This window comes from Acartia tonsa, chromosome 13 (genome assembly GCF_053477335.1).
Source record: "Acartia tonsa isolate MP-2025a chromosome 13, ASM5347733v1, whole genome shotgun sequence".
In the NCBI taxonomy this organism is placed as follows: domain Eukaryota; kingdom Metazoa; phylum Arthropoda; class Copepoda; order Calanoida; family Acartiidae; genus Acartia; species Acartia tonsa.
In genome coordinates this window covers 5,778,207-5,802,487 of record NC_137272.1, presented here as the reverse complement: position 1 = coordinate 5,802,487, position 24,281 = coordinate 5,778,207, and the positions used below count along the sequence as shown (strand labels likewise).

General features: G+C 33.4%; 1 protein-coding gene across 1 annotated transcript in view; it reads left to right on the top strand.

Moving 5' to 3' along the window:
- The window catches only part of LOC145335058 (transcription factor collier-like), a 49,091-nt gene extending 25,235 nt beyond the window's left edge, over window positions 1-23,856 (top strand). Inside the window, exons 7-17 of the mRNA XM_080180751.1 lie at window positions 10,701-10,769; window positions 11,496-11,577; window positions 12,267-12,347; window positions 13,781-13,832; window positions 14,183-14,269; window positions 14,505-14,554; window positions 15,090-15,163; window positions 16,130-16,215; window positions 21,968-22,103; window positions 22,475-22,560; window positions 23,665-23,856. Of these exons, the coding sequence (XP_080036877.1) occupies window positions 10,701-10,769; window positions 11,496-11,577; window positions 12,267-12,347; window positions 13,781-13,832; window positions 14,183-14,269; window positions 14,505-14,554; window positions 15,090-15,163; window positions 16,130-16,215; window positions 21,968-22,103; window positions 22,475-22,560; window positions 23,665-23,732 (871 nt within the window). The 3' untranslated portion in view covers window positions 23,733-23,856. The remainder of the gene's footprint in view (window positions 1-10,700; window positions 10,770-11,495; window positions 11,578-12,266; window positions 12,348-13,780; window positions 13,833-14,182; window positions 14,270-14,504; window positions 14,555-15,089; window positions 15,164-16,129; window positions 16,216-21,967; window positions 22,104-22,474; window positions 22,561-23,664) is intronic.
- Window positions 23,857-24,281: the final 425 nt, after the last annotated feature.

The following is a 24,281-nucleotide window of genomic DNA, read 5'->3' as shown; positions in this document are numbered from 1 at the left end:
TTAGCGTTAATGAGACATTGATAACCAAGCACTGCCCTTTGGCAAAACAGACTTATCCCTACACTCATGTGCAAGATGGGATTGTCTTTACTAGCTTGAGCGAAAATACTAATCGCAGCTTAGAGAATGCATCAATAACTATTACATCCACTCCATTTATTATAACAGGAGGATCATATAATCTCACATTAGGAGATACAATAGCACAGTTCGCATTAGGATATGACCGACAGACCACGGCACGAACTTTACCATTTGCGTCAGAAGCACTGTGCCCACCAAAACCTAAAGAACCATTGACCATTAGAACTATCTTCGCTCATATAGAAGAAATAGCTATATACGTATCAATAACAATTATCATGGTTATAATATCAGACAGGATCACTACATTCCTAGTCAGACTCTTGAAAAGAATATTAAGAGCATTTCAGAGGAGTTTGCATATACGCGGTAGAACGCTTATCCCTCAACGACCAGACGCACATCATCATAACCTAACGGTAATCTACGGACGGAGAGGTCACCCCGCCGCGCATACCGCTAGTTATCGACCTAGAAACTCGAACAGAATAGTTAAATAAATATACAAGTTAACACGACTCCTATAACTTAACTTCTAAGGTATTCAGACGGAAAGACTAACGGATACTCCCAATGATATAAAAGACCTTGCCAAACGGAAAATATTATACTCTCGTAGTTACCTATACAATATTATACTTGTATTCTTGTATGTTTCTTATAAAAATCTCCACGTTATTATTATATGAGTTATTTGAAAGGATAATGATAGAAACGGTAAGAAAATAAACCACATATATAGTAACTATGATACCAAAAGAACATAGTAGGTAATATTGTTACTCACTTTTATTGTTATAAAATAAGCAAGTTTTAAAACTAAGCTAAACGCTTCCTAAAGGTAACAATTTAATTTAATTATTATCACTATTAACGTGACAAACAAACAAGTAACGCTTATAGAGTAAGCTACGTAATTTTATACAATATTAAACCAGTAATTAACAAGTTATGTATGTTACTTAAAAATCTCTATATTTATTTTAACAAAAGTAGATAATCTTTAGAAAAGGTATAAAAATTTGTCAAATATTTCTCTTTGGTGAAAATTATAAAGTTAAGACAATTTCGAAAACAAAATATAAACTTTCATTTAACAAAAATCGCTGGAAAAACAAAATTGCGATAATAAGAAAGATTTCTGACAAGTTTTAACAAATTTAGTTAATATTTTTTTTTGGACTTAAGCTGTATATTGGCACATAAGAAAAATTCCGAGATCATTAAAAATAATTGAGCAATAAATGCAAAAACTTATATATATATATAGGCACACCGCCTATCAACGACTCTACTTGAATTAGGAAAATTCTATTTTAGTGGAAATAAAATTTTTAGATTTAACTTTAATGACAGACCTAAGAAAATTTTACCCCAAAACGTAAGTTCTACGGTTATTGTAGTAAGAATTAAAAGGGATGTAAAGTTCTATAGTTTTGAAGAGGAATGATATATATTCTAAACTTTAATAAGTTAAATAATCTTCCTTAATGAAATTACCCGATTCATGAAACTACTTTAATTGCTCAAATATTAAAATTTACAAACAGTCTTTATATATCTCTCTTACAAGTACTTGAATACGCATATTTGGGTAGCTTTGGCTAATGTCAGTCCTTCAGTCTACTTGGATATTGGTTACAAAAATATATGCTATTTACAGGTCTTCTATATATATCACAGCACAATTAAAATTCACGATTAATGCACAGGGATGGATATAAATGAAAAGATCAGAGAAAAGGTACTGAGGCGCAAGTTCGATTAAATATCTATATACATAACCCTTAAAGCTAACAAGAGTGAATAAATTGTGATATAAGGCTGAAAATTAAAATTGTAAATATAATATTGAGAAAAGAAATTTAGTTCGACTATGACGAAAGTAATTGAAATTACACGAGGTTTTAAATTAGGGGAAAGAAAATACAACCTTACACCAATATTTCCTTACATACTAGGTTCCTTACAAGCTAACATGTAATGGTATAACAAAATAACAATGGTGTAAATTATTTGGTCTTGTACAGTATGAAAGTCATAACGTTTAATATTTTACTGAATAGTAATCACTATTTCGACTAGTTACATAGATTAAGAATTTTGTCACAGGTGTCTGAGCAGTCTTTGTCTAATAAAATTTACAATGTCTATGACCAAGCTAACATTCGCCACTTCAACGCGTACGCTTAGGGCCAGCAGAACCCCGTCTCCGAGGGACACCTTCAGCATCGGACTCCTCTCTGCTGTTATCCGACGAACGCACAATTGAGGTCAGGCTAGCAGTCTCTGAGGCAGTCTCTGGTGGAAGAGATGGGGTGGGAGTCTCGACTGTAAGACGCAGCCGCTCTAAACCTCCAACCACTCTCTCTGGCAATGGGAACCGAATCTCACTACCCATGGAACCGAACTGGCTGGACGGTATATCGATCTCGAACACGTTCACCAGAGGAAGGGTATTCTCCGATTCCTAAAATAGGGAAGTAAATATTAGTGAAAATAGAAAATCTTAACAAAATAGTCAGGGAGAAATATAATAATGTCTACCCATATAGATAATTGAACAGTCTTAATACTTTTAGAAAATTTTTATTAACTCTGCTAAAGTCATGATGCTAACCAATGGAACGAAAATAGCACCATAATTAAAATAACTTATTGTAAATATGCATAGCTAAAATCACCAACTTCTTTACCTCATGTCACGTAGCTTTGGCGACTAATAATATTAAACGAATGTAGCAAACTTACCGCTGAAAGGTCCGCTGCAGATGGGGAATCAATTCGACTCAAGCATAGGGATGAACTATAGCTGGATCCTTCTGCAGACCCTCCAGAATTGGGTGGGCTAAATCTTAGCATGTTTGTATAGTGTTCCTCCAGATTAACTGAGTTGGTCGCCTAAAATATAATAAATCTTATTAGTTTAATCGCAATATTAACAATGAGTCTAGGAAAATCAGGAAATGAGAATGCCTAAAATCCTGTAAAGCTATATGATTAGGTAGCAAGTCAACCCACTTTATACTAGAATTAAAATCTTAGATCGGTTCAAAAATGCTTATGCAACCATACATTTTAAGATTAATATTCTACCAATAAAAGAATTTTAGTTGCAAATACCTCTAGATACGTGTACAAATATACAGCCTCTTTCTGAAAATTAATAGAAAACTAAAGCATGGACACTTACATGTAAACGCTCTGTTTGATCCACAATCAACGGACGGAAGCCAGGACTTCCCGTCGAGGTTTCCAAGCCCACAGGCACACTTCTTCCAGTAATCCGATCCTCAGTAGCAGACAAACAGTGTACGGCAAACAGGCCAATTCTGGACCTCACTTCTGCTGGAGTCGATGGACTAGCAGAGGGAGCCTAAAACAAAAGGAAAACATTAAAGTCTTGATCTAACATTTAAACCCCAATGAGAAACGTACGGCACGAGCAAACTCTTAACTTTCCCAGAGGGAAATAATATTAGGTTGCTACTTAAGATTTTAGTAAATGTTAACTGGTATCTCAACTTAATTGCGGTAATCGAGCAGATTTCTCTGGCGACATAAAACGATGACAAACGGTGAGCGATATATATGGAAGAGCCGAAAGTCAATGTTGAGGAAGTGAGAATAGGACAGAACAACCATACACCAACATGATGCTTTATTAGACAAAACGGGTGGCTAGAAGAAAATATACAAAACAAAAAAAAAAGAAATATGCAACAGAAGAAAACTCACCTGTGTACCCGACAGAATATCATCAATCTCAGAGGATGCGGCTTCATACATGGTATCCGACGGCTCCGCAGTTGGCGACATAGCCCCAGCTCTAGTCCTGTTAGTCCTGTTACTGCAGTGGAGAAGCTCAATGGTCCTGAAGCCTATGTTTCGGAGGCGCGTACATACATCTCTTATCCAGCGAGCCAGCGACCTGTCTGAGGTGTTGTCAACACGTGTGAGAGTCTCAAGCCCTACAGCGCCGAAGAAGACCACTATAAGAGCACATGAAAACAAGCCAAACCCCAACAACATGTTAATTAAGCCATCCATGTTGAAGGTGTCCAGACTCGTCTTCTGGTCTCTCCCCAACTCGGCAGACCCAGAATCACCTCCGGCAACATCGTCACCAATGTCACCGCAGGAGTTCTGCATCACCGAATTGAGGAGAGACCAGATGATTTGTATCGTTCTACTAAGCATCAGTGAGAGATGCTCGTTGCCGAACATCTCCCCTTGATCCCTTTCGGACTCTACAGTACTTGTGCCCCCATAGTCATCGACATCAGCAAGGCTTGGCATCCCAGACTGGTCGCTGTACACTGAACTCGAGTCGTCTAAGGAATTTTCAAGAAACGAGGAATTGGCGAGAGTGGCCGCAGCCGCCCTCATTGATTCCTCGAATCTTTCCTTAATATTCTGATGCGCGTCCAGGCTGTCAGGCACATACATTATGAGCGAATGTAAATTTAAAATAAGAGGACTAGTGATTCTGAAAGGCAATATAGTAAAGTTAATTTTATGAAAAAGACTGTACACACGAATAATTCTTTTGTATTTTAAGCAACTATGGTTGAACCTCCTAACCATTAAAACTTTGATTTATCATCTAAAAGTAAAATTCTTTAAATTAAAGAATATGTAATTAATTTTACATGATTCAATGCTTGAAAATAGCTATCGTTAAGCTATTCAAACATTAAAAACTTTATTTTATTAGATTCAATTAAGTTAAAGAATATGTAATTAATCTTACATGATTCAACGCTTAAAAATAGCTATCGTTAAGCTATTTAAACATTAAAACTTTGTTTTATTAGACTCAATTAAGTTAAAGAATATGTAATTAGTTTTACATGATTCAACGCTTAAAAATAGCTATCGCTGAGCTATCAAAAACATATTCATTATGATGTATCAAGCAGTTAAAACTTATGTACTAGCTAAATCTGAATATCTTCAATGATGTTTTAAAACACTTTAGATAAAGCTAGCTAAATATAATTTTTGTAAGCGACCATTTTTTTTATATAATATGGTTGAGTTATTCGTAACGTAAATAATCTATCAATTAACGTCATTATAATTGAATTACGTAAAAAGAAAATCTTATTTTTAAACCTATAGTAAAATTGTTTTAGAAGATTTGAATCAGGACTCAAATAAGTTTTGATTATACAAAGGGAACCCTATAATCAAAAGTTAAAACGAGTAGAATGATGGAATATATCTGTGTCATTATAAATTTTGTTTACGATGAACGAATTTAACTTTTGCAGACGGAAAACATAAACAAAACAAGGTACGTCAATTTACTTGCTGACTCAGATATGTCCTATCAAAACTACAAATATTATATAGAACAAAATTGTCATATATTGAAGATGTACCCATACTGCTTCAAACCCACTTTCGTTTAAAATACAGTGATAAAGGTCTTATCGACGAAGAAAAAAATAAGATTCTTAGGTCTTAAATAATGGCTAACGAATGCAATAATGGGCACATCAACAATCTATAACATAAAAACATTCATATAAAACAAACGGGTTACTATATTTTATCACTTTTATATAAATTCTCTTGGAATTTAGCGGTAAAATTAAACACTCGAACGCAAGCTCCGCTCGCAAGGACAATTATTATATAAATGAGCATAATTACTGGGCCGCCAGCTTTTTATAACCTCGCTCAAAGCCAACCCCTATCACTTTTGACCGCCCAAACATAAACAAAGGGTTGACAACTTATTGTTACGTAAAATTTAATTACGGACGTCGAACGATATATTTTATAGATATTAAGTTTAAAAGGTACACTTGATAGCGACGTAATGTAAGATATTAGTCTTTAAAATGATTAAAATTTATTCATGTTAAAAATAACATAAATACAGCTAATACCAACAATGGTATAAACCATATGTACATATACAAAATATACAAACAAAGGGTTACCAACTTTTGTTAGTAAAATCTTATATTTTTACATATATACGAGTAATGTAACCAAAGAAAATAATACGATATGTAAATACTAATTGTACTTATACATTTTTATATATAATATTGTTTATATTCAGGAAACAGTTATATTTAACAGAAATAGAGATAACTAACCAATCCATTATAGGTCTATCTGTAACGAAAGAATTTCTAGAATATCCCAGGGATAAAAGGATTAATAAAAGATTATTAAAACTTCTTTTGTTTAGATTACCATAGCCAGGATACCCCAAGGAACCGGTTGGAGCACGCGCACTAACTCTTTTTAGGATCTACCATGGACCAGCCTGGAGATAACCTAGATGATCATGGAGTATTGGAGCCCTACCACCACCCTACCTTGGACGGATTGCGGTTGTGTTCCTGTCAACACCTTGACACAATAGACGAGAACAACAACATCATCACCACACCAGAGTACGATGGATTCTCAGAGAACCTGTCCATCACCATCAGGAATTTCTTGTTAAATACAGCCCTGACTACCAGAGAAGATAGTAGAGTGGAGACCGATAGTAACACCAGCTCCAGCAGCACACTGTCCCTCTCTACCGATGACCTCAACCAACTCTACTATGACCTGGAAAATCACTCAATCACCTTGGACGAGAATGGAAACGAGGTAGCACAAGTGGACGCCCTTGGCTACATATCTACCTCACCCCCAACCTCAACCTACACTTCGAACGAGAGCACTTCACCACCTAGTTCATCATCAGAAGAAGCTGAACTATCCAGAACTACCAACGCAAAAACGTTTATTGACGTGACAAAGTTAGATAAAACTAAACCCCTCAAGAAAAGAATGTATTCTATTTGGGAGGTTTATCATCTTGTATACCCAGCTATGAAGATACGCAAATCATACTTTCTTAATGGAAAGCGTATTTAACTTAGCTTGGAATACATTTATAGTTTATTATATATGCCTATATACTGGGACTACTAAATTTTTTCTTTTTCTCTTTTTTCTTTTTTTACAACTTACCCCCATTGGAGATGCGATCCTCAATTTTCAAATTCTTTGAACGTACATATGAGACTTTTACAGAAATGCTTCGCATCCACAACTATCTATCTATGCTTGATATAAAATCAACACTATATAGATCATATTATGAACCTTTGATTGACACGTGCCCTGCAATTAACTAGTAGCACTCAGGGGCAAGACACAATTACTTTAGCTAGGCCCAAGGCATTATTTGTATCAATTTATGCATTCATAGGCCTGTTTCTACCTATATGACACCACATATGGGTAACGAAAGCCTATTCATGGTAATCTGTATGTGATTTGCTAATAGTATATGTTTATTAAAGATATTATGTTTATAGTTAATGTAATCATATAAACAACCAGTACATATATGTATGCCTACAACTATGCCTGATTTACGTCACATATTAACACACAGATATTTAATTGCACAGACAAACACTAAAATCCTGGTCCAGAGCTAATGTTATAGCATGTACCTCTTGAATTTATTCAGTTATTTACTAACTCTCCTACCATCAACTTCTCTTTCTGGCTTTGAAAAGGTAATGACTTAGTTGTTTGGCATGCATTGTAGTTTAAATTTAGGCCCCTTAGTACTTAGCATGAATTGAGCTCAGGCCTTATGTTAGAACTCTAACACTTAGCACAATTCACTGCTTGGGACTTAGGGCACATTTCTGTCCTACTCTACTTATAATTTTAACACTTATCCTGTAAATATTTTCATACTTAACTTATGCACTTGTGATATAAATACACTTTATAAAAACATTTTCCTTCCTTAATACTTAATATACTTATATGATTCTAATCGAATATCAAAACCAACCATTTATTCTTAGGTTAAAGCAACATAATACTTCGCGTGGGTCTTTTGTTGAGCTTCCACCAGCTCAACCAAATTCGTATTATACTTGTGGGAATAGAGGGTTAAGCATTCTAAATAAGCGAACCGACGATGAGAATGTCTATGTGTATTGCATTAAAATTAGGATTTAGTAGTACTCATAGAAGAGCGGTCTCCATACCTAAATATGGACAAACGCCCCATTCGCACACACATGGTCTTGACCCCTCGTTTACTCTTTCTCCCTCTAGAGTGTCCTTTCAAAGAAACAAAAATTATCAAATTTATAAAGTAGTAAGGTCCCTTTATCTGAAGCTTAGGATTTCAACTATTACGGAACCGATTGAGTTTTTCATTTTAGGAAGAATAGTATAGTTCCTGGTATGGTTTTAGGTTTTATAGTATTTTGATATAAGTCATTATGCTATCTTTTCTTTCAATCGCTTCCCCTTGGTATATTAAGCCCTTAGAGGCTAGGGGCACAGCCTATATCATTGCCATGAAGTATTTTAGATATCTACTTGTACCAAAAGATCTCCATAACAGCTGGATCGACTAGGATATGCTTTACAATAAAGCTTTTAATAGGCATGAACTGGGGAGGTTTAATTGGATGTTATTTGGGGTCGGGAAGGGTAGATTAACCATTAAGAAAAATGCAATTGTCTACTTTATTATATTGTATTAAAGTATAAACACTAATTTCTTTACATTTCCCCCCGTTTTACCATAAATCTACAATATAAAAGTTATTATTTATTTCCTACCTCCTCTCATTTTCATTTTCTCTATAAATATCCCTTCCCCCCCCCCCCCCCCCCACCACCAACCATCTTGACACCCCCCCCCCCTTCCTATCCCCCCCTCACCACCAACCCTCTTGACACCTCACCCCTTCTGTATATGAGGCAATCATAAGTTTTGATTAAGAATCAGAATAATAAATGCATGAAAAGGGATATTTCATTCCAAAAACTGTTGTGTTTCCAACTTTTGTCATCAACCATAAATCAGTGCACAATAACAATGCAATTTTTTTTAGAACAGGGATCTTAAGGGATAAGACAATGGCCGAAAAATCTATGTACATTCCCTATGATGATACACAAATTCCTATTCTGTAGCGTAAAATTAGTGGTTGAAACGTTTATACACTCAACTTAATAAACCAACCAATCAAAATTCACTGAAGTCGTCAAGCCAAAATTAGAAGATTATTATAAGATTTTGGGGCATAGTGTAATAAACAAGCCATTGTCCCCTCTATTTGCTTTTATAATCAACTTGGATATATTTTAACAAAGCAAATACCTGTACCTGAAAGGTGTAACAAACATAACTTTATCATAATGAAATATTACAATATTGCTTTTGGCTAGGCTAGTAGTGGCTTAACCCTATAGAGATGGCGTAGAGTAATTCCCTTCAACTAAACACAATATTTAAATCATAGTTGTATTTTCACTGTAGCTTTTCTCCTCTTTCTATCCCCTGCGGTGGGCTCTAACCCTGCGGTGCCATTTCCTAACCCTGCGAGGCAATCATTAACATTTACCTATCCTAAACATTTAACGTATTTTTATGCATTTCATAACAGGCTTTGCTGCCATGACTGTTTATATTGTTACTAGCGGCTTCGCCCCTAGCCTCTAGGGGCTTTGCCTCTAAAGGTTTAATCAAACCAATTAATCGTATTTTAGATTTAAAAGAAAAATTTAAAAAAAAATTTTTTTTTGGTGGGGTGTATTTTTAATTTTTGGGGGGTTTGGGGTGTTCCACAAACAGACAAACAAACACACAAACAAACAGACAGACATCGTTCTACTTTGTATTATAGATTCTTCTTTCTACTCTGTGTCCCCTTTCTTCACTCTCCCTGTAAAAATTTGGTGTTCAATCCAATCAGTAAAAATAAAATTTCATCAGAGATTAATATAAAATCAACAAATGTTTTTTTGCACAATATGGAACAAACTATATTTTATCACCATAATATTATTTAAATAAGTTGCTGTTATCTATCCTTTTATATAAAGTAGTAAGTTTTTTGTCTGTAGCTTAAGATTACAATACAAAATAAAGAATTTAATAATTCACTACAAAAATACAGAAATGTTTGAACACCATACCGTATAAATTCCCATGGGTGAGGTGTACAATAAACCATAATCACATCAACAAATGCTATCTATCTATCTATCTATCTATCTATCTATCTATCTATCTATCTATCTATCTATCTATCTATCTATCTATCTATCTATCTATCTATCTATCTATCTATCTATCTATCTATCTATCTATCTATCTATCTATCTATCTATCTATCTATCTATCTATCTATCTATCTATCTATCTATCTATCTATCTATCTATCTATCTATCTATCTATCTATCTATCTATCTATCTATCTATCTATCGATCGATCTATCTATCTATCTATCTATCTATCTATCTATCTATCTATCTATCTATCTATCTATCTATCTATATATCTATCTATCTATCGATCTATCTATCTATCTATCTATCTATCTATCTATCTATCTATCTATCTATCTATCTATCTATCGATCGATCTATCTATCTATCTATCTATCTACCTATCTATCTATCTATCTATCTATCTATCTATCTATCTATCTATCTATCTATCTATCTATCTATCTATCTATCTATCTATCTATCTATCTATCTATCTATCTATCTATCTATCTATATATCTATATATCTATCTATCTATATATCTATCTATCTATCTAGTCGGTGTTGTGAGAAGAAATCTTGTGGAAACAGGAATGAGACCCCTTCAGACCCAGTTATCATTGACAGGTATATCTTTTATACACTAGCAGCTACGCCCCTAGAAGCTTGTAGAGGCAATTCATTTTGGATGGGGAAATGTCGACAACCCTATAACGTTTTAATTTTAGTTTTAAAAAGAAAAAGTTAAAAATATGTTTTAGGGGAGGAGTCGTTTTTAATTGGGAGAGTGGAGATAACCTACCCCAAATTAAAAGCTTACTACTTTATACAATAGAATACATTTTAGATGTGGGTAACTGATTAAGATAATAAACATATAAAAATTGCTTTTTAAATATTCAAAAAGTAATTTGTTTTAATAACCTTTATGTATGTCCTGTTTGATATGCTTGCTTTATTTAATAAGATTTGTGTTAAAAATTGGAATCAAAAAGAGATTAAACATTGCATCGTTTCTTGTTTTTTTTTGCTTAAAAATCTAAAAAAAATGAGTCATACTATGTCAGGAATAAGGTATAATCAACCAACAAGCGAAATAAATATAAAATAATATTTGGGGGATAGATAAAGGTCGTCAATTCTACTAAGCGTTGCCCCCCTAGTCACAGCTGAAACCACGTGTAGGTTTCGTGATTTAAAAAAATAATTTCGTTGTTGGTTTAAACTGATATTTAAAATGATATATGATTATTATTGGAGAAAAAAACCTATTTAGTCTTTTATATTTTCCTTGAATTTTTAGAATATTTGTTAGTTTTAGATATATACTGAATTAGAAATATGTACTTCTAGGTTTTTCCTGAAGTTTTTCTTGAAATGCAACCAGAACTGTTTGAAAAATGCAGGAAATCCAAGAGATATGCGAAGATTTCAGGTAATATTATATTTTACTCAAAATAATACGATGTTATTGTAATGAAAGCAGTTAAGGTAAGTGTAACTTTAACAAAGCATTTGATTAACTTCCTAAGTAAAATTTATTAATATTTTTTTTGTATTTGAAATAGGTCTTACCAAATTTTATACACTTTTTTTAAGAATACACATTGTCCTTTTTTCGTAGATTTCTACTCTGTCTTTCTCTAAAGATTCAAAATATTTAGATAATATTTTCTTTAATCCTTTTTTTTAACATCTTAACTGAAACTGATGGTCTATTTAATCAGTAAAATTATTGTGTTCCAATAAAAAATATAAAAAAATAATTTAATTTTTGCTAAAATATATCAATTCATAAGGATCATCTTTCTGGATGTTATGCTACTTGTTATATAAAAACTAGTGGTCAAGCCCCTAGAGGTATCTAAGGGTCACGTAAATTGTTTTCTTTTCAATCTAGGTTAAAATCAGCTGTTTACCAAATTAATCCGCTCGGCGGCGCTTTACATTTTTTTTTATTTTTGCGATTTCTCTTGTAAGGGTAATTTTACCCCCCCCCAAATAGTTATAAACCTTTACAGGATCTATGATAAGCTACCCTGTAACCATATCAGTTCAGCTGTTAGCGAGGTCCTTACACACAGACATCGTGTTACTTTATTAAAAGGATATATTATTGTTCAGGTGGTTGTTGCTCCCACAACAAGTGTTGAAGGAAATCTGTTAGCAGTTTCAGACAACATGTTCGTTCATAATAATTCTAAGGTAAATTTAAAGGTATACAAAGCATTTCAATTCATAATGCAAATCATTAACATAAATTTGTAAAATAATATGATATAATATTAAACATCGCCTATAAATTACCCCTTCTGTAGATAAAATTTGAAAAGTGTTAACACTTCTAGTTTAGAACAATTAGAATTTATAAAAGTACCAATTTATTTTGAAGTTTAGGTTTTAAAGCAGCTGTTTATAGTGCACCAGCAAAATGGGGATAGATGTCAATGCTTTCGCCTACCTATTCTTTTAACGTCAGAAAATACCCTATACTCCATTTCTTTCCTCCTTCCTTTCTCATTCTCTCTACTATAACGTCAATAAAATAGGACACAACCCAATCTTTCCCGATTTTGTATAATTTTTACAGAACACGATTCCAGTGACGTCATATTTTTCTTTCCCGAAAAAGGGAAGGGGGGAAGAAAAAAAGAGATGGGAGAAAAGGGGTTTTCCCCATATCTTTTGAAGAGATTTTCTTCCCCCCTTCCCTTTTTCGGGAAGGAAAAATATGACGTCACTGGAATCGTGTTCCGTAAAAAATATACAAAATCGGGAAAGATTGGGTTGTGTCATAAAATAGGTAGGCCAAAAGTGGTGACATCTATCCCCATTTTCTTAGAGCACTAAACACAGATCGTTTCAAATCTCTAGATTACAGTGTAATTTATAGTCCATTGTACCCTCTGTCTAGTTTATTAGTAGCGAAGCTACTCTATAATTTGAAATGTCCGTCTGTCCGTATGTCCGTCTTAGTTTGGGGGAAACGTGATTTTCTCAGCTTCTATAAAAGATAAAAGGCTGAAGTTTTTTGACAACATTCCCATTATTAAGGAGCACAATTAACCATAAAACATCAATGGCGGTAGGACCGCTTTTTAGCAGGTTTTAGGCTATTTTTGTATTTTTCCCATTTTTCTCCATATCTTTGGTGTTTATGGTCCGATTTCCAAAATGTTTTCAGTTATAGTATCAAAATTAAATTTTCTGTCGTTTCAAGAAAACAATTATGACGGTCAGACTGCCTTTAAGCAGGTTTTAGGCTATTTTTGTGTTTTTCACATTTTTCCCCATACCTTTGGTGTTTATGGTCCGATTTCCAAAGTTTTTCAGTTATAGATATCAAAATTAAATTTCCTGTCGTTTCAAGAAAACATCAATAGCAGTCAGACTGCCTTTTTGCGGGTTTTTGGCTATTTTTGTATTAAAAACAAAGTTGAAAAGGTTTCGTGATTTTTCCTAATATATGTACATGCCTTAGACTAATATCTAAATTCTTATACATATTTTTTATGCTTCGCTACTTATGGATGTTGTCATCCTTGTTATGAATACATTATATGGCATTCATCTTATAACCGGGTTATTGAAAATTGTAATATTGTATTGCAAAGCTTATTCTTTTTCTTATGTTTTAGCATGGAAGAAGAGCCAAGCGACTAGATCCATCAGATGGAAAATATTACAATTGTAAGTATTTTTTATTTAACCACAAATATTACATTTGATTATAGAGATCATATGGGATAAGACAATAGACTATATAAAAATATACATCCCAAATTATGATTAAAATTTTTTTTTGAAAGGTTTGGACAAATTTAATCAGCCAATAAAAACAAAGGTTGTAAGCATAGACTTCCAAGGGGGGGAGGGGGTAAATGAGTGATTACCCCCCTAAATGAATTTGGGGGTGCCGTATTTTAGATTTTTTAAAATAAGGAGGTTTTCGGTGCTCAACAAAGCACTTTAATAAATAATGGCAACAAAGTTCTCTAACCATACAAACCATGAAATGATTTTAGTCTATGATTTTGTAGACATGCCTGCCCTATACCCTGGACTTTATCCCTCTGCTGCTATTCCATGTATCAAGGCCATTTCTCCTAGTGAAGGTTGGACTACAGGTAAACAGAAATTTCTCGAAAATCAAGAATTAAAAACTTCTCAATAATATTACATTTGTAATACAAACATTTTAAAAGCTATTCTTAAAAAAATTAAAATAAGCTTTATTTTACAAATTTCTATGGCAATACCTCTTTTCAAGAAAGAGTCTAAAACATTTAAACGGGTTTTAATCTAAGGCTTAAATTGCAGCTGACGCGCGTATGCCGAACCATATTATTTATTTCTTTTTAGGAGGAAATACAGTTATCATCATAGGAGATAATTTCTTTGATGGTTTACAGGTATTTTAGAATAATGGATTATTTACTATTTTAAATTGGGCAAATTCAATAATTTTTTTTAGATTAGCCTAGAAGTTAGGGTTTCAAAGGTTTTTTTTTATATTCCTTAGAAGCAGCTTATAGGTCCTAATAATTAATAATATCATACAATACAAATGACCATTGATAGGCCAGTAAACACTTTAGCATTGGTCAATTAAAATGTATACTGGCCTATCATTGGTCCTTTTTATTGTATGATTTAATTTTTATCAGGCACTAAAAGATGCTTCTTGGCTGATCCTATATTTAGATCAGCCTAAAAGTTAGGGTTCATAGGTTTTTTTTTCATATTTATTTTTATCTATGTGAGGCTAAGGAAACCCTAACTCTAGGCTATGAAATCTAGGATTCGGCTCATTTTAAAATTTTACAATTTTTTAAATTATAATTTTATAATTATCAAATCTAACCTTAATATCTGCTTCTCGAGTTACATATTATTCTTAACATAATAAGGTAGAACCCCAATTAAAGACTTTAAAATATTTTGTAGGTGGTTTTTGGAACAATGTTAGTTTGGAGTGAATTAATAACATCACATGCTATTAGAGTTCAAACACCACCAAGGTGGGTTATAACTTATTACGTATTTCTTAGCAACGTACGCTAGGACGTCTGTCATAATACTAGTGTTATTAGACTAGCTACCTAGCACTCATGCATCCTATTAAGTGACCTACTTTGATTGCACGACCTTTCAAGAAGATGTATACTAATAAATCATAGCCCTCTATAAGGAAAGGTATTCCCCCTAATCATATATTTAATATGGTGTATAGCAGCAATAGGTTTTCTTTTTGACGTCTATAGTTTTGGTTAAAACTCTAAAAAGATTCACTCCTTATGGTCGTTATGGAAGCAAATCATCAGAATAAGCTTTAATACTCTTAAGTAAAGTAAATAGTAAGGATTCTTAAGATTTCAATAATTGCTGATCTAATTCAATTCTTTTTTGAAGGAAGCTTCACATAGGTACCTGGATGGTTTAGGCTATTTGATATATTTAAGCCTTGAGATGGTTTTATGATATTTTTCTGCCGCAATCTTCCTATCCCATTTGATACAGAGCCCATTGATGCTAGGGGCGTATTAGCTACCTTATTATTAGTAGTATATAGTAGTAAGGTTTTTTTTCTGAAGCTGAGAATCTCTGATCGAAACTGCTGGTCCATGTTGAATGCAATTTTGGGAGGAGCTTTAAAATATCATGTGATGGTAAGGCTATTCTCCTTACATACCACGCCCTTACGTAGAGTCTAGGGTCGAAGCAACTTGTAATTAATACTAAATTAATGTTTTGTAGCTGTCTATAGTGCCCTAGCAAAATAGGGATTTATGTCACTGCGTTTGGCTTACGTGTTCTTTTGACGTCATAGTAAAGGGAAAGAGAAAGGAAAGGGAAAAAAAACACTCTAGAAAATAGTTTGGGTATTGGGTATTTTATGACGTCAATAGAATAGGCACGTCAAAAGTTGTGACATCTATCCCTATTTTGCTAGGGCACTATAGACAGCTACAATATTTTATATTTAGACATATTCCTGGAGTGGTAGAAGTAACACTGTCTTACAAATCCAAGATGTTCTGCAAAGGTTCACCTGGCCGCTTTGTTTATGTCTGTAAGTACTTTTTAAAAGCGAAGCTGTTCTATAATTAGGGTCGGTCCGTCCGTACGTCCGTAACGGATAGCTTTTTTCGTTAATTTAGGCATGTTAGAATTGTCCTATCGATTTCAAATTTTGCATGGTGATTCCTTTAATAGTTAGGTACGATCATCACCAAAATGTCCGTACGTCCATATTAAACATGTTGATTTTTTTTACTTTTTTAACAACAAATATTTATGTGATCTAATCATCCGATTGATCTGATTTTTGGTAATTGATTCCTGGGACAATAAAGTATAATGTAATTAACGAAGCAACTCTATAATCAAGTCCTTAAAATGTAAGTATGTCCATAACATTATCCTGAATCAAGCAGTTTTTCAACAAATTTACTTACAATTTTACTTTGACTCTTATATATTTATATTATGATTATTCGGTTCTGACACTATACAAGTGTTAATGTCCGTTTGTCCTACCGTTTCAGTGCTTCGCTTTTATGGATGTTGTTATACTTGTTAAAATTAGCTATAAAACACAGCCCTTTAAATAGTGCCTAAATAGAAAATGACGTCATACAATACAAATGACCAATGATAAGCCAATACACGTACTAAATTACCAATGGCATGCCAGTATAATTTTTATTGGCCTATAAAAAGATTCATAGGCCGGAAAGAGACATTGAACTGTAAATTATTCTAGTACCCAAAGTTTTAAATAAAGCTCTATTAAAAACTTTATGGAACTTAATTATGAAATCTTGATTGATTGGTTTCGAGCTAGTAATTCATAATCTTTTCAAGTAATGATTTGATTCTACAGACAGATAAATTTTCTTTATCAATATTGGGAATGTACATCAGTTTATTGTCCATTGTCTTATCCCTTTAGATCCCTGTTAAAACCTTCATTGGAAAATTTTATTTATATTTCCCCATCTTACAAGTTTATTTTGTGAGGTAAAATATTTTTAACCCAAATGACATATCCCTCCTGCTTCAGTTAATATGTTTTAATACAATTATGAAACTTTGTGGCAAATCTAATTTTATTAAATTTTGTAAAATTAACTTGAAAGCAAAATATTTTGCTAATTACAAATTAAGATGAAAGGGGACAGATCTATTGCAAATTCAATATGTGGTTGAATTTTAAATGGTATTTTTTGTGCTAAATAAACAGATTGTCGGGTAACTTTCATGGATCTAAAGGGAAAAGACACTGGCCGATAAATTGATGTAAATCCCAAATGATGACACACAAAATTACCCATTCTGTGGATTGATATCAGTAGTTGAAACGTTTAAACACTTATTGTACTAAACCAACCAATCAAAATTCAGTAATATTCCCCAAAAGTTGTTAAGACAACAAATAAGAAAACTTTGGGTATTATTGTAATAAACAGCTTATTGTCCCCTCTCTCTCTGTATAACTTTAGATTTTGAAATTTAAATTATAACAGGTTTGTTAATGATTTGAATATCTTACTAAAGTCATGTTTAAAGTTTCAAATTCTTATTTAAAGTTATGTTTTTTTACTCTGGTTACTTGTAATATATCTTTTTCTTATTTTTTCCATAGACACAATATAAAGCATTTTTACATAAAAACATTTATATTAGAATTTGGGAACTTCAATTTGTGTGTGTTAATGCTTTGAATTTAATCAAAGTTTAAATAGAATTATAACTGTAAATAGTTGGTTAAAGCGTAGCTTACTCCACAAGACGTAATATTAGTCTTTCTGTATAAACAGGGATCTAAAGGGATAAGCCAATGGCCGGTAAATTGATGTTCATCCCCAATGATGATACACAAAATTACCACTTCTGCAGTTTATAATTAATTTTGAAACTGAACTTAATGAACGAACCAATCAAAATTCCATTAAAGTCCCCAAAGTAAATAAGCTAACGAATAAGAAAACATTATCATAAAACTTTGGGAACTAGTGTAATAGAATTAAACAGTCAAATGTTCCTTCCCTTACCTGTTTTCTGTAGATTTTATAAAATTTCTTCACTGTAATTTTATCAATTTATATTTGCAAGTCCTTTGGTTTACATCTTACAATTTTATAAGTTATACACTAGCGGCTTCGCCCCTAGCCTCTAGGGGCTTTGCCCCAAGAGGTTTGATAAAATTAATTTTTCGTGTTTTAGATTTTAATGAATTTTTTTTTTTGGGGGGGGGGAGGGTAGATATACCACACTTTTCTGGGATCTTGCTGAGTCAAGTATCAACTGTTGGGAATATCAAAGGATAACTCCATGCAAAATTTGAGCCGGATCCGGCCAAAACCGGCCGTGAATTTTATGAAAAACCGGTTTTTTCCGGTTTTTAGGGGGTATCTGTAAATCGATTCAGCTTGAGCAAAACCGGTTAGAGGTACAAAAAATTTTACTTCACATGAAATTTAGCCAATGCAATTGCCTACAAAAATGTACTTCATCATCAACTTGATTGGACAACTCTTTCCCCTCCTAAATGTCCATTAAAACCTCGGAAACGGCAAAAATCGCCAAAAATCACGCCTTCAGCGGCAAATAACGGCTAAACGGTCAGCCGGAGGCGAATAAAACATAAATAAAGAAATGTCTGCCTCAAAAAGTTGTTCAACATTAAAGAGATGCTTGAAGTCTCTAAAACGACTCCTTCCCCTCCTTTAAGGGGAAAAACTGAAAAAACGTGATTTTCAAAAGTATGCCCACTTCGTGGGTGTGGGGGGCACTGAACCCGTCACCCCAGGGTCACCAAATATAAAGTCTAGGCGGCCCACAATGCTGAATTTTCACCAAGTGAAAGTCTTGTGTCATTATCTCTTATGAGAAAAAAGTTATTAATTAATTAAAATTTCAAATTGTGATTTTTTGATGGATTTCTTTGATGAAATGACAGGCCGGTCAATTTTTAGGCCATTTTTTGCGGTTTTTGGGCCGTCACGCCAAAACGGTTTGAGATAATCTCACGGGACCTTTTGCCCGACCTAAGCCTGGTTATTAGTAAGGTCTAAGAAAAAAAAATCCCGGATTGGATGAAGCACGACGTCGCTGTGCGCTGTCAAAAATCGCTGGTCGGCTCATTTTGCCCCCTCAAACCCTCACCTTGTGCCATTTTTCTGTGTAAAGATTATAATTATAATCTTTTGCATAAGTCTGTTTTTTTTTCCTAGACCTCACAAATAACCAGACTTAGGTTGGGCAAAAGGTCCCGTGAGATTATCTCAAACCGTTTGGGCGTGACGGCCCAAAAACCGAAAAAAATGGCCTAAAAATTGACCGGCCTGTCATTTCAACAAAGAAATCCTTAAAAAAATCACAATTTGAAATTTTAATTAATTAATAACTTTTTTCTCATAAGAGATAATGACACAAGACTTTCACTTGGTGAAAATTCAGCATTGTGGGCCGCCTAGACTTTATATTTGGTGACCCTGGGGTGACGGGTTCAGTGCCCCCCACACCCACGAAGTGGGCATACTTTTGAAAATCACGTTTTTTCAGTTTTTCCCCTTAAAGGAGGGGAAGGAGTCGTTTTAGAGACTTCAAGCATCTCTTTGATGTTGAACAACTCTTTGAGGCAGACATTTCTTTATTTATGTTTCATTCGCCTCCGGCTGACCGTTTAGCCGTTATTTGCCGCCGAAGGTGTGATTTTTGGCGATTTTTGCCGTTTCCGAGGTTTAAATGGACATTTAGGAGGGGAAAGAGTTGTCCAATCAAGTTGATGATGAAGTACATTTTTGTAGGCAATTGCATTGGCTAAATTTCATGTGAAGTAAAATTTTTTGTACCTCTAACCGGTTTTGCTCCAGTTGAATCGATTTGCAGATATCCCCTAAAAACCGAAAAAAAACAGTTTTTCATAAAATTCACGGCCGGTTTTGGCCGGATCCGGCTCAAATTTTGCATGGAGTCATCCTTTGATATTCCCAACAGTTGATACTTGACTCAGCAAGATCCCAGAAAAGTGTGGTATATCTAGGGGAGGGTAGTAGACCCCACTATTTTATTTTGGTTTGAAAAAAAATGGGGGGGGATTTTACATTTTTTGGGGGGGTTAGGGGTGTTCCACTTCCAAGAAAATAGTTATAAACCTTCCCGGGACCTATGAGAAGCTACCCTGTAAAGGAGAACCCGATCGGTTCATTGGTTAGTGAGATCCTTCGCTACAAACAAACAGACAGACAGACATCATTTTACTTTGTATTATAGATGAAAGCTCAGAATCAATGGAACTTAACATTCTTGTATCAAAGTTTATTTTGTTTAATTTGGATTCAGTTTCAACATCTCATTAGGGAGAAATTAAATTTTGATTTATACATAACCCAATAAATACATGGATATAGCGATCCTTATATGAAAGTAACAGGGCGTCTGCTTGTTGCTTTAGATCTCGCTAACCACTAGACATTCATGGTTCTCCTTTATATTGAAGTTTTGTTTAGGTCCGGGGAAGGTTTATCATTTTTTTTCTTTTTCATTTAAATCTGAAATGAAAAATGGGGGACATATCCATCCATCCATCTGTCTGTAAGAAACGGTATAGGGAAAATGTGATTTTCTCCAGTGCAATTTAAGATAGACGGCTAATTATATTTCATGAAGATACTTATACTTATAAGCATCCAGCTTATATTTTACTCTGTCCGTCATTTATGCACAAAAAAAAACATTGCATATTTTTTTTTTAAAAATGGTTTCGTGATTTTTTACTTTTCAGGGAAATACAGTGTTTTTTTTCATGGGAACTTTTTTAAAAGCAATTTTACCCCACTTGTAGTTATTAGAATTGAATGATTAATGGCGTATTTTCTTCGTTTTTTAATGCAATTAATAGAACACCAAAATAATATTTCAGTTTTTATTAAAAAAGTACAGTAAAATCTAAAATTCAAAACTTAGGTGTCAACATCTAAAAATGGTTTAAGCGCATTTTTCTTATGCTCAAATGTTCAACCTTTTGCAAGAATGGCTGCTAAACACTTCAAAGTTGAGATATAGAGCTAAAAATGTATAGAGATACTATTAATGACATGTACTAAACATATCAAAGTTTGATGGTCATATCTCAACCAGGGAGGTAGTACTGTCCCCCCAAAGTCGACTACAGAAAATTCAATTTTTGTCTTGCAAAGGGGAGAAGTTTTAGGCATAAGAAAAATGCGCTAAAACCATTTTTAGAAGTTGACACCTAAGTTTTGAATTTTAGATTTTACTGTTCTTTTTAAACAAAAACTGAAATATTTTTTTGGTGTTCTATTAATTGCATTAAAAAACGAAGAAAATAAGCCATTAATCATTAAATTCTGATAACTATAAGTGGGGTAAAATTGCTTTCAAAAAAGTTCTCATAAAAACAGACTGTATTTACTTATGACACACAATTTCTGCTCCAAAATTTATCTTCTAACTTAGTTGTCATCATTGTTTTACTTGTTTTAAAAGGATTAAAGGGATGACTATTTAAATATTCTACCTAAATTATATTCTATCAAGGAGGGTAGGGACAATGGGTTGTTTTCATCTTGTCCCAAAAGTTTTATAATAACGTTTTTTTATTCGTTGGCTTATCATCTTTGGGGACTTATATTTAAATTTGATTGGTTGGTTCATTAATTTAAGTGTCCAAACGTTTTAACCTCTAATTGTTATACGTAAAAGGGGTAACTTTGTGTAACAACATTAAGAGTGTACATAAATTCAGCAGACATTGTCTTATCCCTTTAGATCCCTGATATTCTATACTTTTTCAGCCCTGAGTGAGCCAACTATTGACTACGGGTTCCAGAGGCTGGGCAAGCTGGTGCCTCGTCACCCAGGAGATCCCGAGAAGCTGCCAAAAGAAATTGTTTTGAAACGAGCAGCTGACTTAGCTGAAGCTTTGTACAGGTTAGATTTTTGTAGTAATACTTATTTTCAAGACATCATTTGAATCTTAAAAATATATAGTATATAAATACTGGAGTTTAATTGCAAGAACTTTTCAATACAAACCCTTCGAACAAAAGATTAAACTAAATAGTCTGCTTGCTCCTGCAGTTCGCCCTAAGCACATTACCTTGCTTACCTAACCCAAACAACGTTTTTCTTCATGAAGCTTGTGAGTCCATCTTTTTCAGTCAAATTAAAATTGAAAAGCATTATTCTAAATATTAAAAGTTTACATTTGTTTATAAAATTCATGGATTTAAAAAAAGAGAAAGATAAATAAAAATATCAGATTTGATAAAGTTCATATTACAATTTTTCATTTTCTTTAGTATGCCACGAAACAACCAGCTTGGATTACCATCCCCCAGATCTCCCCCAGTACCTCAGAATATGCCTACATTCAATTCTTATACAGGTATACAATTACATAGATAGATTAAAAGATATATAGAAAGATTTTAAAAAGATATATCTATAATACAAAGTAGCTTGATGTCTGTCCGTCTGTCCATCTGTCCGTCTGTCCGTCTGTCTGTCCGTCTGTCTGTCCGTCTGTCCCTTAAGATCTCGGTAACCACTGAACCGATCGGATACTACTCTTCAGGGTATATACCTATTGGTCCTGTGGTGGTTTTAAGCTATTTTCTTGGGGGGTGGTACACCTCCAACCCCCCCAAAAACAAAAAAAATCCCCCCCCATTTTTTTTTCTTTGTAAGAAATATCCTTGGTCCTTTGTAGAAGATTCCCTTTGTAGAAGATTTCCTTGGTCCTTACAAATTTCACCTTACACTTTTTTTACCATCTCTTGGGGCAAAGCCCCTAGAGGCTAGGGGCGAAGCCGCTAGTATATATATATAAAATTAGATAGATAGATAGATGAATAGTTAGATAGATGGATAGAAAAATAGATAGGAATATTAACGGATAGATATATAGAAAGACAGATAAAAAGATGGATAAATGGATAGATAAATAGGTAAATAAATAGATGGCATGATTGATAGATCGATAGCTAAAGATGGATAGATTAATAAGTAAAAAGAGTACTTTCCGTCAAAGTGCCAAGCAAGGCCAAAAACCCTAAGCTTTCCTACTTTATGGGCTATAGATAGATTGATAGATGATGTATACAAGAATAGACAATTTGATAGATAGACAGATAGATGGAAAATATTTTGTTAATATTAATATCAAACAAAAATTCAAATGTAAATGAAAGACAGACAGACAATCAAAATTACATAAATAAACTCACAGGGAGGTAGGGAACATTGGGCTGTTTATTACACTAGTATAATATTAGTTAATAATAATAATAATATTTTCTTATTCGTTGGATCAACAACTTTGGTAACTTTTATGGAATTTTGATTGGTTAATCATTAGGTTAAGTGTCTAAATGTTTTAACTACTAATTGTAACCTACAGAGGGGGTAATTTTGAGTATTCTCAATTTATCAGTCTTATCTTTTTAGATACCTGATAAACTCTAGTCTAATGAAATAATAAAAATTTTAGGTCAACTAGCAGTAAGTGTACAAGACAACCCCAATGCACAATGGCCAACAGAAGGATTTTTCTTCTAAATTGTATGCCATATCTATGGTAATATTTGTCCTAGTCATATCATTATTGTAAACCTTACACATAGTTTTTTTTGAAGAATTAGATATATTACCCTAAGAAAAACTAATTTGCCCCTAACTTTTCTGTCAGTGATAGTTTAAATAATCATATGACTTAGTTGGAGGCAAAATAGTTTTTCTTTTGGTTCATTTTTCCTTACATATAAAATTAAAGCAACATATCAATCAAAACAAAATGGAATTTTTATACTTCCGAAAATGTTTTCTAGAATTGGTTTAAGTTTAATTTATTTGCTTATAGTATACATAAAAAACATATCAATGGAATTTTAATGGAATATTTTAATTGCTTAGTGTCTTCCTTTTAACATATCTTTTATTATTATTTTTAATCTCATTTTAATCCTTATACTAAAGTAACAGGATGTTTGTCTGTCTGTGTGTCTGTCTGTGTGTCTGTCTGTCTGTGTGTACCGAAGGATCTCGCTAACCGCTGAACCGATCGGGTTCTCCTTAACAGGGTAGCTTCTCATAAGTCCCGGGAAGGTT